The following is a 19029-nucleotide window of genomic DNA, read 5'->3' as shown; positions in this document are numbered from 1 at the left end:
TTGAGAGAAAAATCCGTCTTAAACCTCCGTCTTAAAAGTGTACAAGCTGCAAAATAGTCCTTACCATGGCAAAATTTCCGGAAAATCCTTGTTGAACTTCTCTTTTTGCAGCATGCCGAAATCAAAAGCCCCAGCTAAGAAACGGACTCGCGCTAATGCCAACATGGAAACTGGTCAATCTAGCCAAGAACCTCTTGTTCCCCTGGTGGACGATTATCCATCGGTAATCTTCTCTGATTTTAAGCAACGAGCTGCTTTTGTGGCCTTAATGGGTCGGACCATGAGGCCGACTCGTTGTTTGGACCCCGATATTTTGGTGACCTTGGGGGTGGAAGAGGATATCTCTCACATATTTGAGATATTGGAAATGGAGGGGCTATAGCATCTTCGAAAGAAGTCCTATCCATACCTTACCTTGGAGTTTTTGAGCTCTTTTGTCTATGATGTAGATGATAAAATCGTTTCCTTTCGCCTTATGAACGATGACTATAACCTTACACTCGATGAGTTTGCTAACCACGTTGGGCTGGAGACTGAAAAAAAGGGGTACCTGAGGGATGTTGCAAAAAATAGTGGGGCACCTCACTATCTACCCTATCTGAACAGGAGACCTATCCCTAGTGCGAGTGCCATGTTGATTAATGATGTTCAACATGTGTCACTCCGTATGTTCTTTAGGATGATGACTTGTCTGCTGTTTGGGAGGGATGACGTGAGCAAGATGAACACCCATGAGGTAATGTTGTTGATGTCCTATCTTAACCCTCGTCGGGGGAAACCTTTTTACTATAGTGCTCCCGGGGTTGTATGCTCCAGCTTGGCTCTTATGGCACGGTCTTCGAGCCGTTACCTTACTTGTGGAACTATAGTGACCCGCTTGGCTCATAGATTGACTGATTTTGAGGCCCTACCTGCGTCGGGGACTGGATTGTTCGAGTTTGCTCCTACCATAGACGAGAAGTATTGGTGCCACATTAAGTGGCTTAGGAGGTTAGATGATGGGTCTTTAACTTGGAGGGTGAGGGGGTCTTTGTAGATGGTGCTCCCCGATCCCGAGAACCTACCAGTGGTAGACCACCTAGCGGAGTATGACCCGGGGAGTGGCGGGCATAGACCTGGCCCTCAGTCTTACTTGATCGACCCCACCATTCTGCTAGACATGCCCGAGCCGATCTCCACTTCAGAGAAGCAGGCGATCGTTCCCCCACCCCGCGAGCACCATAGAGGGAGAGTGGCTAGAGAGGCTGAGACTGAGACCAAGCCTTCCTTTTCTGCACCTAGCTTTTACCTATCGCAGTACTCTCCCCACCCCATCGTTCACGACCCTAGCATGCAGGTTAGTGAGCTGACTGAGTGAATCTCTACTACCTTGGTGCTACGGAACATGAAGGAGATGGCTTACAACCAGGGTATAGGGAAGGACTTGGCACAGCCGGTTTGGTGGAGAGGACCTGTGGTTGACACCGGGGTGTTCTATAGTTATGTGGTGGACCCCAACATTTGGAGACCACCGACGGAGACCGAGTTTGGCTGCCTCGCAGGACCATGGGGAGCCAACTACGGCAGTCAGCTAGGCAAGGCGGGGAGGTGGACCGGCGGGCGGTGGAGGCTACTCATTTGGAGCTCATCAGGGAGTAGGGACATCTGATGCCGGAGGTGGAGAGGAGATGGAGGAGGATGCGGACATTTGAGCTCCGTTTATTTTCTAGACTTGTTGTCGGATATTTGTTGAACTTTTATCGTACTTCTTTTATTTTCGGGTGCTTGTAATCGGCCATAAGGCCACTACTTGTTTTTCTATATTGCTATTAAGTCATCTAGACCGTGAAGCTTGAGTTGATGGTAGACATCTAGTGTGTTTTGCAGGATAAAGTATTGATGTTATAGACATGAATTGCCGAATTCGGGTTCTGGACTCCAAAATTTGGCCGAGCAAGCTGATACTCGGCCGAGTATCGCTTACTCAACCGAGTACTCTTCGATTCTCGATCGAGTATCTGGACGTTGCATTTGTTGTTGTTTAAAATTGTAGTACAATAAACTTTAGTATTTGTTTTATTATATGTGCATCCTTGAGTGTCCAGTAACGGCATGAGTCATGAATGGTACAAACACGGCTTATATGATGGTGGAATATCGTTTGACTTGGGTTTGAGCCGGTAACGATATAATGGTTGAGTTTGAGGATGACATAACGTTGGTATCGTGCTAGTAATATTGCGTATAGTTACACCTTCCCCGTTGATGCTACATGTTGTTTATTCCTAAATGGCATATCTATGACCATTGTTTTACTTACGTTCCAGGCGTGTCTTAATTGTCAAGTAACGTGATATATGTTCCATGATTATTGTTTCTTTAAGCATATACAAGTTTCGTTATGGTTGGGGTGAACTTCGGGGACGAAATTCCTTTTAAGAGGGATAGATAACATCGCGGTAAAGATCCTAACAAGGTAACACAATTTATTCTATGTCGTACCTTATTTTATTTTCGAATCTCTAAGTTGTCACAAAACTTTTGTAATGTGTTGCTTTTAAATATGTAAGTCGTCACTCCATAGCTTAATTGGCTTATAATATCAACCTTGTTTTTAAATAGATTGATGATCGCATACAGTAATAGTATAGTGATTTCATGTTGAAATGATAATAGCTTAATCTTGTACGCGTCATAGATTTGCTTGGTGTTCGTTGCCGTGTGAGTATTTGGAGATTCCGTGAATGCCTTATCTTGTCGTTTGGGAAGTGTGGGGCGAACTTCGGGGACGAAGTTCCTTTTTAAGGGGGGAAGACTGTAATACCCGCCCTGTTTAAGGACCCATTGGCTGACCTTTTGACCAAAGAAGACCCGTAGCAAGGGATATGGGAGAGGTTAGGAGACCAACCTTACTGGTTGCTCGACCTAGTTAAGGTCACTCGGCCGAGTAGTGTGAATACTCGACCGAGTAGGGCTTACTCGGCCGAGTATGTCTATACTCGACCGAGTACCACGTCTGTTAACGCGTTATTATAAACGCGAGATCGTAAACCTCATTTCATTTTCGACGGTTCCTTTCTCTTTCTAATCCTAATCTCTCTCTCTCTATTTATCCCTCATCACCCTACACTCTCACATGGCCTTGACACTAACCCAAGAAGGGGGATGGTTCATGCTTGATGTTATCGATTCGGGTGGTCGCCGTTGTCGGCATCGGTCTGCGTCTCAAGGTGAGTTTGTATTTCGTCGTTATCTTTCAGTGGGTCTTGAATAGTCTAGTAGTAGCATGTGGTTGCTACTTGTAGGATTCTTCATGGAGTCTTGCTTGGCTTGTTTGTTGGTTGCACTTTCATGGAATAGCGAAAAGGTAGGGTTTTCCTACTCAGTTGATTGCATAATTAATTTAAGATGTGATGATTGTGATTTAATTGGCATGATTAGTATGTTGTTGAATTGTATTCTTAATTGTTGGATTTGTGGTGGATTGATTATGTTGGTGTGATGCGTCCTCGGCTGAGTGGAATTACTTACGGGAGTGGCTTCACGCCCTTAATTCGCCCCTTGTGGAACCCGCCACAATAGGGGATGTGCACATTAAAGAACATGGGTTGTTTGCTCCTTGCGGTGAACGGGGCTTAGGTGGGGAAGGCTGCGGTCTCCCACTGGCGGTGTGGATTATCTGTCGCGACAGTAATCTGCCAGGACTACACACTTAAGTGTGTAGTGTTAATTAAGTGTGTAGTGTATGAGACATGATTGCGAATGATGAATGGTTGTGGAATTATTGTTATCGTTATCGTGTATATTGCTTATCTTTAATACTCAGTGAACTGACCCCGTGTTGTGTTTTCAAAACTGTGGTGATCCATTTGGAGATGGCAAGCAGTTGGTTTAGCAGGTACAGCTAGTCTTGATGCTTGCGGGACATGGAAGGGAATCGAGTCATCACGCTACCGAAATAGATGTCGCTGTCACTCATGTCTAGTAGTTCTTCTAGTTGTATCTGTTGTAATTTTTCTCACGTTGGTTTATTATGTAAAGTATAAAGGTTATTTGATAAATGTTCTGTTATTGTTTATTTGATCTACTTACCTCGGGCAACCGGGATGGTAACACCTTTATACACTAGGGCGGTCCTTGGTAAGACACCTTTGTGTATGGGGGTGTTACATTACAAATGGATAAGGGTGGGGTGGATAAGGTAGGGTGGAGGATATATAAGGTGAGTGTGGTATACGTATATATACATGTATAGTATATCGTATTGCGTATTATTATTATTATTTTCATTACAACTTATTATTATTATTATCATTACAACTTATTACTATTACTATTACTATTACTATTACTATTACTATTACTATTACTATTACTATTACTATTACTATTACTATTATTATTATTATTATTATTATTATCCCGTCTCATACATAATTCATATAAAATACAACATAATATTATTTATATAATTGTAAAATACGGGGTATTAAAATCTTGCTCCCTTAAAATGAACTTCGTCCCCGAAGTTCGCCTCATTCTCTCTTTTCCCAATTATTCCTGAAGTCTCATCACCGATTCCCATTCACTCTCTCTCGCCTCACATGTCTATCAACCGTTCTTTCTAAATACCACCCTTATCCCAAAGTTCTTTTCTCAACTCTCATTAATTCCTCATATTCCATACTTTCTCTTTCCTTAATTTCCGAATTATTACATCCACTCCCCCTAAAAAAGAACGTCATCCGAAGTTCAATTGTCAAGCCTCATAATGTGTTCTCATAAGGTTCATTACCAAATTCCACAAAATGTCTATATTCTAGGTTTAACACTCTCTCTTACTCATTGCAAATCCATAATCAAATCTCATATTTTTATAATTCCATGGATATAAACCCCCCAGGCCCCATCTACAAGCCTCCCAAAGGTCAAGTGTCAGGTCAAACCCACGGGTCCAATCTATAATCTCATAAATAGCTCCCAACTCATGTTGGTTATGTATACTTATCTATCGTGGGGTATAACTCGATTATTACTTTGTATCTATATTACAACAAATCTCATACACTAACATATATGCACATCAACCACAAATATGCGGATTCTATGAAACAATCAATTAATACAAAAATTACTCATAATGCTGAAGGTTTTTAATTTTCCTTCTCATTTCCAAAACTGGATAATGAGCTGTATTACCTCTCCTTGGTATAGTGTGAAGATAAATGGAGCCATATCAGGTTTTTTTAAGGGGGCTAGTGGGTTAAGACATGGTGATCCCCTTTCTCCATTCATTTTTGTCATGAGTATGAAGATGCTATCAAGGATTTTAAGAGGTATTCATAGTCAGGCTCAGGTCACATATCATCCAAAGTGTGGCAAAATTGGTCTTAACCACCTGATCTTTGCAGATGACCTAATTGTTTTTGTGAGAGGAGATACTCCTTCTGTTCAAGCAGTTACTGACTCCTTGACTATTTTTGCCCAGATGTCTGGACTGAAAGCAAACCCTGAGAAAACCAATATCTATATGGGAGGGATCAGAGAGGAAATCAAACAAGCCATACTCAGGACCACAGGATATGCTGAAGGTACTTTCCTATTTCGATATTTGGGAGTTCCCCTTAATGAGGGTAAGCTTAATAAGATCATGTTTGCTGACCTGCTTCATAAAATTCAGAGTGCATTGACTCATTGGGCAACTCATAGGCTATCTTATGCTGGGAAAGTTAGTTTAATAAATACTGTAATTTTTGGTCTTGAACAATACTGGTGTGCTACTCTTTTGATTCCTAAAGGAGTGCTTAAACTTATTACCAAATTCTGTAGGAATTTCCTTTGGAATTATGAGGAAACTACAAGGAAATTGGTAATGAAGAGTTGGGCTTCTTGTTGTGTTCCTCACAAGGAGGGGGATTCAACATAAATGAAGTATTGGCTTGGAACAAAAGTGTTCTCTGCAAATGGCTATGGGCAATTGAACATCACTCTGATAGTACATGGTCTCAATGGAACCGGGTCTATAACATTAAGTCTGAAAATTTCTGGACAATGCAAATAAAGTCTTATCATTCTGAGAGTTGGAGAAGTATTCTTCAGGTGAGAAATGAATTGATAAATCGATCTGGTGGAATTTCCCAGGCACAGGAAAATCTCTCTAGCTGTGTCAAGAATGGTAAGTTCCATCTTCATCTGGTGTATGATCAGTTAAGAAACAAAGAGAATTCTGTGGTTTGGACAAAGGGTGTATGGCACAGAGCTGTACTTCCAAAGCATAGTTTCTTTATGGTTTTGGCTATGCAGAGATGCCTAGCAACAGTTGACAAGCTGAATCACAAGGGTATCTGTATAATAAACCGCTGCATACTATGTAAAGCTACTTGTGAAACACACAGGCATCTGTTCTTCAGATGCCCATATTCTGCAGCTCTCTGGACATGAATGTTGGACTGGATGCACTTGCCTGGTCGAACAAATGATATGAGAATTGAGCTACGCTGGATAGCTGGAAGAAGAGTGAGGAGACATTGGAAAGCTTCATGGTATATGGGTTGTCTAAATGCAACAGTTTATAGTATTTGGGAAAAACGAAATTCTCGCATTTTTAGTGAGGTGGAGCACTCTATAGACTACTTAATCAAGAAAATCAAGTACTTAGTTCGAATTAGAATCTTATATGTTACTCACCCAACATATGAGGATGAGATTGTAGAGAATTTAAATTTTTAGAAGTGTCTAAATTATTGGTTATACTTTGTAAGATTTGCCTCTTTTATTCTCTATATGGATGAATAAAATGGCTTGCTTTTCTTGCAAAAAAAAAAAAAATACTCATAATGTGACTCAACCATATTCAACATTCCCGTTTCCGAACATCATGCCATGCATATACCGCGTCAAATCCACCACATGATCACACATGTGTTTTCATATCCGTTCCCGTCTATCATCAACACTTCTGCTCCAACGGAAGACCACAATCACAATCATGTAAATAATCACTGTGCAACATATAATTTGCATATTTCCTCTTACTTTTACGCAACCAAATAAAATCACGTCGATCAACATACATCAAACAAGTTTATCGCATTATTTCCGTCATCAATCCATTCATGTCGAATCAACGATTTCTAATTCTTGCAAAATGCAACACCATATAATCAAACGTAAACAATTCACACATATCACCTATGTAAAGTCAATCATGGTCATCCAACACAAGTCAACTAATGTAAACCGCGAAATAAGGGTACATGCACAATATTTGGTCAAATATCAACAAAACAAGGGTCGAAGCAGTCCACTCGGCCGTGTGTAGGAGACCACTCGGCCGAGTTGGCGACCACTTGTAGACACCTCGTTTCTGCACCTCCCACCAACCACCCAGTGATGATTGGGCCGCATGTTTGATTATGCGGAGCGATTTATGACATTTCATAAGTTTGTCGACAGGTGATAAAAAGACAATAATAGAAGACATGAAGTGATAGCTAAATAGTAGTCTAAATAAAGGAATGGTGTATAATATAAGCTCTAATTTTATGGTGTATATTATGTGATGTGATTGGCATATGCTTGTAATATTCTCCCTAGCTTGTAATATAAATAAGGGTGCTTGGTACTTGCCATAACCAAGCTAAGCCTAAGTGTGATCTCTCTCTAAAACATCTCTCATAAAACCTTCCTTGTAAAATATATCCATTTCTTATAATATAAGCTTTCCCTTATTCATAGTCTTGTCTTACAACTTCATAGTAATCTTGTTAAAAATATATTGATCCTGTATAACCTCCTTTGTGGTTGTACTCACTATGTGTCCGTAAATATGGTATTAGAGCCATGACAGAATAAGCTTTGGCTCTTATCCTCCTACGTAGTTTTTAAGTAAATAATGAGCGATCTCTTACAAGATGTTTAAAATGGAAAATATGCTCTATGGTTGCCACTTAGTGGATCTTCCACAACAAAAATCCATATTAAACACATGAAAAAGAATATGAGAAAAATAATACCATGGAGTTCTATGTGTCAGGTACCTTGAGGTGGAAAATTGATTAGTTAAAAATCACCTCGGTTTTATGACCATAGGAACCCAAGCATTATCTTCTCATATCCTCATGCCTTTATGTTTAAAAACAAGAGATGACTCATTATTCTTAAAAATTTCAAAGGATGGATAAGAAATAAAGTGACTCTGTTATGGTTTTTGGTCCATTATCATAAAAATGGAAAATACATCAAATATTTTATCATGCTCCTCCTCATCTTCTACATACCGAAAATCTAATGCCAATAAAATAGATTATCTTTATGAAATTGAATATAGGGATGAAGATAGTAAAGTCCCCATCACTCAACTTCCTTTATTGAATCCATACAAAGCTTTCACAAAAACAAGTTCATCTTTTCCAAAAGTCATTAGACATGCTTTTGGCCCCAACAAAAATGCGGTCAAAGAATTAATGCTAGCATCACAGCTAGAACAATATCTTGTTCCTTCTACTGAAGCAGAACAAATGATCCCACTCCGTCTCAATGAGGCTATGATTCACCAATGGCGAGTCAATGGATACACACACCTTCATTACGGAGCAGTCAAGATAGCTTTAACTCTTCATGGAAGAAAAGGTCTTCCTGTGGTAGCAAGGGTAGCCTTGCTAGACACAAGATACAAAGAATACAGACATGCCTGCATAGCTACCTTGCAAACAACCTTAAATGCTGGTACGGTATTCGTCACCTTATTTCCAAATTTCAACATGGCTTTAGAGGATCCCCATATCCTTCAAAATATCCAGATCCAGCTCCAAATCACTAGAGCACCCCAAATTGGGAACACATATGCGGCAACACTCCATTATCAGATGGCTTACAGGGTCCTAAATGATGCCATGGACCCCAGCATCCCAAAAGATACAGATGATGCTTTACTCATCTAGATAGAGTCACAGCACAACCCTTCATGTATTCATATACCCAGACAGATCCCAAAAAGTGAGTGGATCAAACTACTTCCTGAATCTTGGGTGACCAATTATGAAAAACAACATGAAAATACAACTCCAATACAATCTGTAGACTCAACAATAGACAGAAAAAAAGATGGCATAGTGGAAATATCTTTCAAAAGGGAACCATCTGAAAAGCCTCGCCCATCCATTTTTTCCACAGAAATCAACCTCATAACTCCACTAAATATCCCAACCAAACCTCAAGATGTCTATCTTAAAAATGTGGCAGTTGAGTCTTATAATTCTCTTGGAGATCCAATATATGCATTTGCGGATGAGTCTGGGCACAAATTTTTCGATGTCTGTGACTGTGAAAAATGTCTGATGGCAAGCTCAGATGAAGATGATGTTCCAAAAAGAAGGAAAGGGAAGAATAAATCTATGCAACAAGAGCTCAAAGAAAGCGATGAAGCAGGAGATCCCGAAGTTGGTCTCTTAGGAGAACCGTCAAGGAAATCTTTCGAATACTACGTCAGATATCCAAGAAGAAAATCACCTTCCCCCAAAAGAGAAATGCCAAACTGTTACATGTTTGGACCATCTACCTCAAAAGAAGATGATTTTCCTCCAATAGAGTTTGAAAAGGAAAATCCCACACATTCTTGGAAAATCAAGAATCCCATCATAAAAAATCCAGATGGTTCAACAAGACAGATCAGTGCTGCAGAAGCAACGCTAAACTGGCAATCGGAGAACATACGAATCCAAAATAATTTCCTGAAAAGTATTGACAAGAAGGTGACAATCATGGACCGAGCAATCAAAGAAATCAACCAGAAGATCTCTTCGTTACATCACGAACTCCTCAAGTTGGCGACTACTGTGTCCATAACTTCACCACTCATGTTGGAAAAGGAGTTTGAATTAAAATCTCTAAAAGCACAACTACACTCCTTACAAAACAAATCGACCTCACCACCTCACATGCCATATGATATATTCACTCCTTATCCAATATATACCACACCACCATTAATAACTAGTCCACACCTATTTCTCCACTAACCCAAGATCCAAGCCCTTTCGGAGCATCCTCATTCTTACCAACAAGGGTGCTTGAAGAACAACATGTCTCGAAAAAGAGACAGTCTACAACAAAGGATGGAAAAAGGGCATCAATAGTAACCCAATCAGAACCATCAGACACTCTACCTCCAGAAGGTGCTTCACAGTTTATGGTTGAATACAATAATCCTATTTCTTCCTTATTGAAAGAGATAGCAAACCCAAAAAAGGATAAAGAGATCTTTCAAGACCTGGAAAAAGAAAAAAGGTCACCAAAGGATTCTAGTGATAAGGATAGAATCCCTGAATTCATGATGGTGATGCCATCCACCGTTGAGGAAGAAGTTGAAAGTGAAACGGAGAACCCATCAAATGCAGGACAGGGACAACCCAGAACGTACCCTCCACCAGATTGGCATCCAAAAACCCACACTGAACCTGGACATGGTTTTTCGTTTGATAATATTCCTCCTTCTAAATGGAGAGACAAAGTCTATGAAATGCACGCATGGTGCACGGAACAAATGCTACACCCAGAAAGCAGTCCGTCCTCAGTAAGTGACAGGCTGGTATCAAGATTCTATGGGAGACTACGGTAATGGTGGATCAATCTTAGAGCTTACCGGCAAATTCAGATGCGGCAATCACCAACTGTGGATACCTTTATTGGGCATATCCACAATTAATTCTTAGGTGCTTGGGATCATTACACTACACAAGCACGAGAAGAATTCCTCAGCATGAGTGTTGCTCTTTTAAGCACAAAGATCTAGAGTGCCACTATGAGAGAATGTCAAAGAGATTTTATGCTCTTGGTGGCATGGATGATGATACCGTCGTTTAGTATCAAAATTAAATTTATAAACCTAATTACTACTAACAGAAGTTAGCGGTAAGCAAGGTCGATCCGCAGGGAGGCATAATGAGATTTATCTGTTTCAATTCAGTCTATAGAGGAAGGGGGTTTGAATTGGACTATATCTAAATGCAAATAAACTATAGCTAAAGCAATAAAAAGGTGTAGATAATAATAAAAAGGAAACTAAGACGATCGGTTCACTGCAGCTACAACGGCGGTAATCCTAAGTAAGTCTGATAAAATCACGTAAGATGGGCAAATAAGAAATCCTCTCGGTCCAACTTAACAAGTAGCGCCTTTCAGCCTATGCTACTGGTCCCTAGGTCTCACTAATACTAGCTCTCGCCCTGAAAAGTGATTCCTAATGTCTAAATTTTACCTATCTTTCGATCTTAGTATAATTTAGTCGTCTCAATTATTAGTCTATTGCCCTTCCCTATCTCTCGATCTTATTGGGTCGGTCAATTCCTAAGCATTTAACAAATATCCTCTCGGTCGTTCATTAAATATTGCAGTTAAATCAATTGAAACGAATCTGATTCTTACGCGAAGCAGTCGATCGACCAAATAGTCCAGTCGATCGACCATGGGCTCAGTCGGTCGACTATTGACATCAGTCGATCGACCAAGACCCGCATCAGGTATACCTAGTCTATGTCGTCTACGCTGCAGATCCCCTCACATCTTAGCAAGGGGTGTTTAGCTACTCATACTTATGCAAATAACAAGAACTAATTTGATAATAGACATAAAGAATTGCATAATTGAAATAATTGATGAATAAATTCGCATAAAACTATAACTAGGGCTTTGGGATTCTATCTAGCAAGAATTAAAACTACTGAAACGAAATAACAATATAGGAATTAAAAGATTAGAATTACCGAAGCAAAGGAACAAGATGAATCCGAAAGCAAATTACGAACTTTATTGAGAATTCTAACTACGAATAACTAATGTATTATAGGAACTGAAATTAACTAAGCTAATGAATGATAGATCCGTCAAGCAGCAGGTAAAGTTACGTTATATAGGAAAAATAACGTAACCTATTCCTAAATCTAATTACAATGGACTTCCTCGTCTTTTAATTTGCGCGTCAGCTCGTGGGGTGGTCGATCGACCAATGAGACCAGTCGATCGACCACAGGCGCTGTACAGTAACTTCTGATAAATTCTACAGCGCGCACCGATCTTAAAACAGCTGCCATTTCTTCGTTACTTGGTCAAATCAGGCGTTCTATGCGGCGTTGGAAAGCTAAGCGGATAAGCTTTCACCTCCAATTCGAATCACTCTATTATCAGATCTATAACGCGAGATATACCCATCTGAATAAGGCTGCAATGTCGAGAAGCATTCTGACAATCTATAGACCATGTAGGTCAGTCTATAGACTGCTGTAGCTGGTAATCCGCTTCTAAAACTCTCGTAAATACATCTTTTAGGCCTTGAAATGCACACCAAGTTCGCTTCCCGAGTCTTTACTCCATGTCAAATGCAATGCTAAGTACTTAGGGACGGATTCGGCTCGATTTCCGCTGGATTCTTCACATTTCTGCAATTTTATACAAAAACACGAAAGTAGACGGAAATAGGGAAAATAGTAGAATAAACTACACAATTGAGCTCTGAAATGCGTGTAAAATAGGGTGTAAAACATCATATAAATGGCACGCATCAGATGACGTAAACCTAAAACAAGCCTACTTAAATTCCCTTCCAAAACCCTTGGGGAATGAAACATCTAGGCAGTTTTCTCACAAGAACATTTCTCTCAGCAATGCTACCTTTGGAGAAATATATCAAACCTCCCTTAAGGCTCTAGAAAAGCTATGTAATCACCAAAAGTTTTTCAAACAACTACAAGGACAAGGGAAACTTTTGGGAAGAGCGTGTGACCACCCAAAACTCTCTATAAAATGCAAATCAAAGAAGTGTGGTTGTTCGTCTTTCGTGGGAGAGAAAAACTACAAGAAAAGGTGGAAGAAACGTTTCCCAAAACTATCGGGAGACAAAAAAAGGAAATTCTTCAAGAAGAAAAAGCGGAGAGGTTTTAAAAAGTCTGATCGATGTTACATCTGCAAAAAGAAAGGGCACTACGCAAAAAATGTCCAAATAAGAAGAAAAGAGATAATATTATTGGTTATCTTGCCCGTGTTGGAGACATTGATGATGCGGATATCGAATCCGTCTTTTCTCTTGATGATGAACCTACATATGATACCATTCTTGCAATGGTAATAGAACCCATCAGTGATTCATCAGATTTCGATGATGATTCAGATGAAGAAGAAAGTGCAGATAAACAATTCATGCCGTTTGATGCATACACCATCGATATCTGCAAAGCCGAGAAACAAGATGAAACACTGGCGGCTTATTTAGCACAACCATCTCCAGAAGCCAAAATCTACATCTTTCCAGATAAATATGACAAGCCGATCCCGGTTGTTGCATATTTTGACACTGGTTCCTCATACTCCATCATGAAGCCGGATTTACTCCCATCATCTCACTAGGAGCCATGCTCAGTAGGGTTCAAAACTGCCAATGGACAAATATTTCGCATATCCCTTAAGAGCAAGCCTATCTACATCCAGCTTTTCCCAAGATACATGATAAGATCCAAAGTATTTGGATCAGATCTCACCGGAAAGGATTTCATACTGGGATTTGATGTTCTTCACAGCCTCAAAAGGTTGTAGATACCTCATTTCTGCACCTCCCGCAAACCACCCGGTGATGATTGGGCCGCATGTTTGGTACACAAACAATTTATGACACTTCGTAAGTTTATCGTCAAGTGATAGCTCAAATACTTATGTCTACCCCTTGGTCATCATCTATGCACTAATACGGTCGTTTTGACAGTAATTAGAGTTCATTTGGAGTCCGGGTCAAAAACCATCTTCATTTTCTAGTAAACCGTTTAAAATGCCGAGTCGGAGTGTTCTGGAATATTCCGGATATTTCTATTCCATAATTTTAATCTTTTCATCTTTTGGCAAAATATATCCCGAAATCATATTTTGAACAATAAGGAAGTTGAGATCTACCGCAATTCCATAACAGAAACGCGGAAAATCTTTCTTCCGCAGGAGGAAACTTCTGGGGAAAGGATGAAGCACCTGCTGCGCCTCTTCCAAGGGCCGCAGTGGTTGCTGCGCCTCTTCCCCATCTCTTTTCTGCGTATTTTAAGATCTTTTCGAGATTTGTTTCCAAAGTTTTACCGTAACCCTAATTCCTCCGTGTGATTAGTATAAAAAGGGACCTTTGTTCCTCATATTTCTCACGCGAGTGTCCACCCTTCTCTTCTCCTTTTGCATTCTAAGACCACGCTCTTTGCTTATTGACGTCTACGTGCTTGATCAATCGACCACGTAAGCTCGGATCATTCTGAGTACCAGTCTCGTTTTCATGACCGACCAATTTGACCAACTCCACTTCAATTAATCAAATCAATTTAATCTAAATCCTCTTATGAGGGCACTTTCATCATACATTCGAGTCGAGCAATCACTAATCGTTAACTTAGTTAATCTCGTTTCGTCAAACATGTAAGTCTGAGGGTGTAAATCCCATATTTCATTATTATATTTTATTATTGTATAAATTAATGTAAGGTTTACGTCAAAAACATGTTTAAAACCGATTTATAAAACCCTTTTATCAAACCTATTTTCACGGATTAATAGAAGACAGACGTCGAGAAGAAACGCAAAGAATCGCCGCGCCCTTCAAGAGTTGCGCAAGAATCGCCGCCCCTTGAAGAATCTCGGCAAGCTCTTCTTCTTCTGAGGCCGCCGCAGTTTTACGCCTTTCTTATTATTCCTTTGTTCTTTGTTGATTTGTCTTTTTTCCCGTCTTTTCTTATTGTCTTCATATTTCCCCTCGCATAATTGTAATACATAATTCATAATTATTTATCACCCTTAATTTCCGACTTAAATCTCAAGTAATCAATATTTGCGGGTTTTCGTCATTAAAATCAAACCCGGATTTTGGAGATTCGATTTGTTCATATCAAATCTCTGGAATTTGACTTTTGTATATTTCATCTGTTTATCATCATCTAACCTCATTAATTTGTATTAAATAAACCTAATTAAGTTGTAATTAGTTTATAATTCACCTTAGTTCACTATGATTAATTCTTATTCGTTTAAACTTGTTTCTTTATTGCTTTTATGACCGATTCATATGTAAATAAACTGTTAAATCACTCTACTCGAGTCGAATATCAATAATCGATCATTAAATCACCAACGAATATTAACAATATGCAGTTCCGGCTTCACACCATAACTCACCTCAGGAACAGACGCATTGACCACTGCGCTTCTTCCAAGGGACGCAGCATTGCTGCGCCTGTTCCGGGGTGATTTCTGTCTCCGAACTTCCGTTCTTGCTTTGACCTAGTTTATTAGTTTTAGGTATTAATCGACTATTAATCATAATATCACCGCTAATCTGTTCGTTTTCTAACCCTAATTATTTTCTTATTTTCCTTTTCTTTTCTAGAATTATCCATTTTAAATATATTTTCGACGTAAATCATTGAAGAGGTGTAATTATTGTAATTTTAATTATCGTATGTTGTTTATTGTACTCTTTATTATCGTTTGTTTGCTTTCACATGTAATCAACATTAAATCCCTACTTCGACCTAATAAGTGCTAAATTACATGTTCATCGACTTAGTTAATTTTCACATGCTAGGTTTAAAATGATGGATTGCATGCATATAATTGACAACATATCAAGTATAGATAATTTCTCTAATCATTAGTAGAGGCCGCTATCGAGGCGGGCGGGATTATGTGTTCGATCAAAAGAGCTTCCTAATACGTACCCTCACCCCTTACTCCAGATCTCTGTGAACATCCGTGTTCATTGGCATCCACGAGAGTCATTCTAGACATAGAATGCTAAGGGTAACGAGTTCTTAGTGTGTATGTCATTACTTTGTGTCTTGACATGACGCGAAGTATTCGAACGGTTTCCAATTTTCCACAATAAATTGGTGGTGACTCCACAAATGCAAACGCTTGTTTTCCCAAGCGCCCTGATGTGACCAATATTTGAGCATATTTAGTCTCCGAGTTAACTTCGTTCCTATGCTTTTTAGTGCATAATTGGGTCATTTACTATCTTTAGTCCTTTGTTTTGCGTATTCTTTGAGGTTTTGTTCCCTTGGTAGGAGAGGAGTGCAAACCTTGTATTTTCATGGCAAAATGGAGCTAAATTGATCGAATCTAATGACCAAGCATCAAAGTGAAGATAAGACTAGAAGGCCTAGCAATGATGAAGAAGATCCTTACATCTCCGACAAGATCCTTGAGGATTGTTGGAAGAAGAAAAGAAGAAAAGAGGAAGAAGCTTGCTGGACTACAATCCGTCTGTCGCAGCCTCGGGACGCTCGTCCCACCTCCACAATCTGAGCGTCCCACCACCCTGCCCGCTCGTCCCAGACCCACACAATCCGAGTGTCCTACAACACAATCCGCCCGTCCAAGACCTCTACAATCAGAGCGTCCCGACCCTTTGGCCGCTTGGATTCCAGCCCAGTACATCACGTCTCTTCCTTGTTCCACTCGGGATGTGCATATTTCTGAAAGACTAGCAAAAAGGAGACTAGCATCTTCCTTCGAGAGGAGCATTTCCTCAACTTTTCTTAAAGGTCTTAATCGTCATTTAATCCCTTAGTAACCCTAATTTATATACCTAATCCTCACTATAATACCCCATTGTAATAATTAGATTATCATCAATCCTTAATATTATTTATGTTCTTCCTAATCTTATTTTAATCTTGTAATCAACTTTTAATTAAGAATTAATACAAATCTCATTTCCTTAATTTCTCTATTGTTCATCATTTTATATTGGGTAATTGAAGATTATTTGGGTATTATTGGGAGATTGACAACCTTCCATCAATCATCAAGTACTTCTATTATTCTTTGCTTATTATTTTGAAATCATCATTAGGTATAATTCTCTTAACCCTTGTTTTAATTATTGTTAATTATTTTCCATTCATTCATCATGTTTTGCTTTGTTAATATGTTTGACAACCTTATTAGCATGTTAAACTTGATAATGAGTGAGTAGTTTTCTTAGCTAGGGTTAATGGGGAATTAGGGGAAACCAACATGGGGGATGATTCATGCTTAATCTAATATGTTCACAAAATTATTTGCTTGCTTGTTGTGATCTCAACCTATGCACATGTTATGTTTGATGAAATGCGAGCCTATGAATCCTTGCATTTTTTACCCATCACTTACCTTTTCAATGAGACTTGTAAGACATAAACCAACTCGAGTCTCATTAGACCATGCATATAGTTGAGTAGGGAGGATTAAGTCGACTTGTAGGTGTTGTACAATCTAATCGATTCGTCTCCGGGACCCAAACCTTCCTAGGATTGTAAGATATAAACCAACTCGATCCTATCACAACAATAATTGCTTGCTTATAATTTGAGAATATGTTTGTATGATCAATTTCCATGAATTCTTTATGAACCCATGACACCCTAGTGCTTTTAATCAATTGTTTACATCTCATTTTAGTTATCTTGCTTAGTTATTTACATTGTTATTTAGTTTAGTGATCTTCTTATCTCAACCCAAATTGTGACACCCTTAGACACCACTACGTGCAATCGAAAATCCTACATCAATATCCGTCCCTTGGGATCCGACCTTTAGTTACCCCTTTACTAATAGTAGAGTAGTTTGTGAAGTTATAAATATTGTTTTGGTGTAGGTGCTCCTAACGACAAGTAACCAAAAACGATAGTCCGACCAAAAATGGCGCCGTTGCCGGGGACGGTGTTAACTTGATTTGATTTTCTTTGATTGTTCTTAGTTGTGTCTTTCTTTGCCTTGGGGAAGTAAAACTCCTCAAGGTTTGTTCTAATTGTTTTCAAGTTTTTTGATATTTTGCATGTCTAGAAGATCACAAGGTAACTTGTTACCCATTGATCACGAAATTGAAAGAACTTTGACAACCAATAAAAGACTTGCTAGAAATACTTTGAGAGGTATTGGTGAGATTGTGGATATTCAACCAAACAATATTAAGTTCATCAACCCTTTTTCAAGAGAAGGAGAGGAGAACCCAACACAAAACCCACTACAAAATCAACCCACAATGCCTAAATTTTCATCACATTCCATACCAACCAAGGAGAACCTACCCAATGGTACTCCCACACCACAACATTTGACCGGTAATTTCATTGCAAAATCCGCATTTATCCAATTAGTCGAAAGAAGTCAATTTGGGGGGATGCCTAGTGAAGACCCTCATTCTCATATGGAGACTTTTGTGACTATTGTGATGCGATTTCACAAACCGGAGTGACTCAAGACCAAATTCGATGGGTCTTATTTCCTTTTTCTTTGATTGGTACCGCGAAACAATGGTTAAAAAGCCTTGATAAGGCTACTCTTGGTATTGACTCTTGGAAAAAATTGGCTCTTGCTTTCTACAAAAAGTTCTACCCTCCGGAAAAGACTAACATGCTAAGAGCCCAAATCACGGGTTTTAAACAAAGGGACGAAGAATCTTTGTATGAAGCTTGGGAGTGATTCAAAGGAACTTGTCGCTCATGTCCTCATCATGGACTTAGCGAGTGGTTCTTGGTACAACAATTTTGGGTCTTTATGAAGACTCCCGAAACATTCTCAATATGGGATCAAATGGTATGTTCACCGAAGTTGACGATAATCAAACATGGAACAAGATTGAGGAAATGGCGGTCCATAACTCACAATATAGTAGACCTCGGAAGGCTACTAGAGGAGGGAAGCATGAAGTGGACTCTATTACTCAATTGGGTGCTCAACTTAGTGCTCATATTGATACCATTAATTTGAAGTTTGAGAAGGCTATGGCTAAACTTGAAGAAGTCTCAAAATCACCAAAGCAACATGTTAATGCCATGGTGGCATCTTCATCAATTCCAAGTGGAATATGTGAGAATTGTGGAACTTTGGGACATGACCAAAGTGAATGTAGGGGAACAAGTGAGCAAGTAAATGCTTTTCAAGCATACAAGAGTGGTACCCCTTATTCCAACTATTACAATGAAAACACCAAATTCCATCCAAATATCTCATACAAAAGCCAAAATGTTCAAAACCCTCAACCAACATACA

The 19029-nt window shown here is 39.3% G+C and overlaps 1 protein-coding gene and 1 non-coding gene across 2 annotated transcripts; one reads left to right on the top strand and one right to left on the bottom strand.

Annotated features, from left to right (window-relative positions):
- Positions 1-1036: 1036 nt before the first annotated feature.
- Positions 1037-6420, top strand: LOC141651438 (uncharacterized). The gene is made up of 3 exons (XM_074459152.1): positions 1037-1336; positions 5129-5707; positions 5842-6420. The coding sequence occupies exons 1-3, from the start codon at positions 1037-1039 to the stop codon at positions 6418-6420; spliced, it is 1458 nt and encodes a 485-aa protein (XP_074315253.1).
- Positions 6421-18390: 11970 nt separating this feature from the next.
- LOC141654396 (small nucleolar RNA R71) lies at positions 18391-18497 on the bottom strand. The gene has a single exon (XR_012547957.1). It is a non-coding gene; the product is annotated as a small nucleolar RNA R71 (small nucleolar RNA).
- Positions 18498-19029: the final 532 nt, after the last annotated feature.

Source organism: Silene latifolia, chromosome 4 (assembly GCF_048544455.1).
Source record: "Silene latifolia isolate original U9 population chromosome 4, ASM4854445v1, whole genome shotgun sequence".
Lineage (NCBI taxonomy): Eukaryota > Viridiplantae > Streptophyta > Magnoliopsida > Caryophyllales > Caryophyllaceae > Silene > Silene latifolia.
The sequence above is the reverse complement of the archived record's forward strand: the minus strand, read 5'-3'. Positions and strand labels throughout refer to the sequence as shown.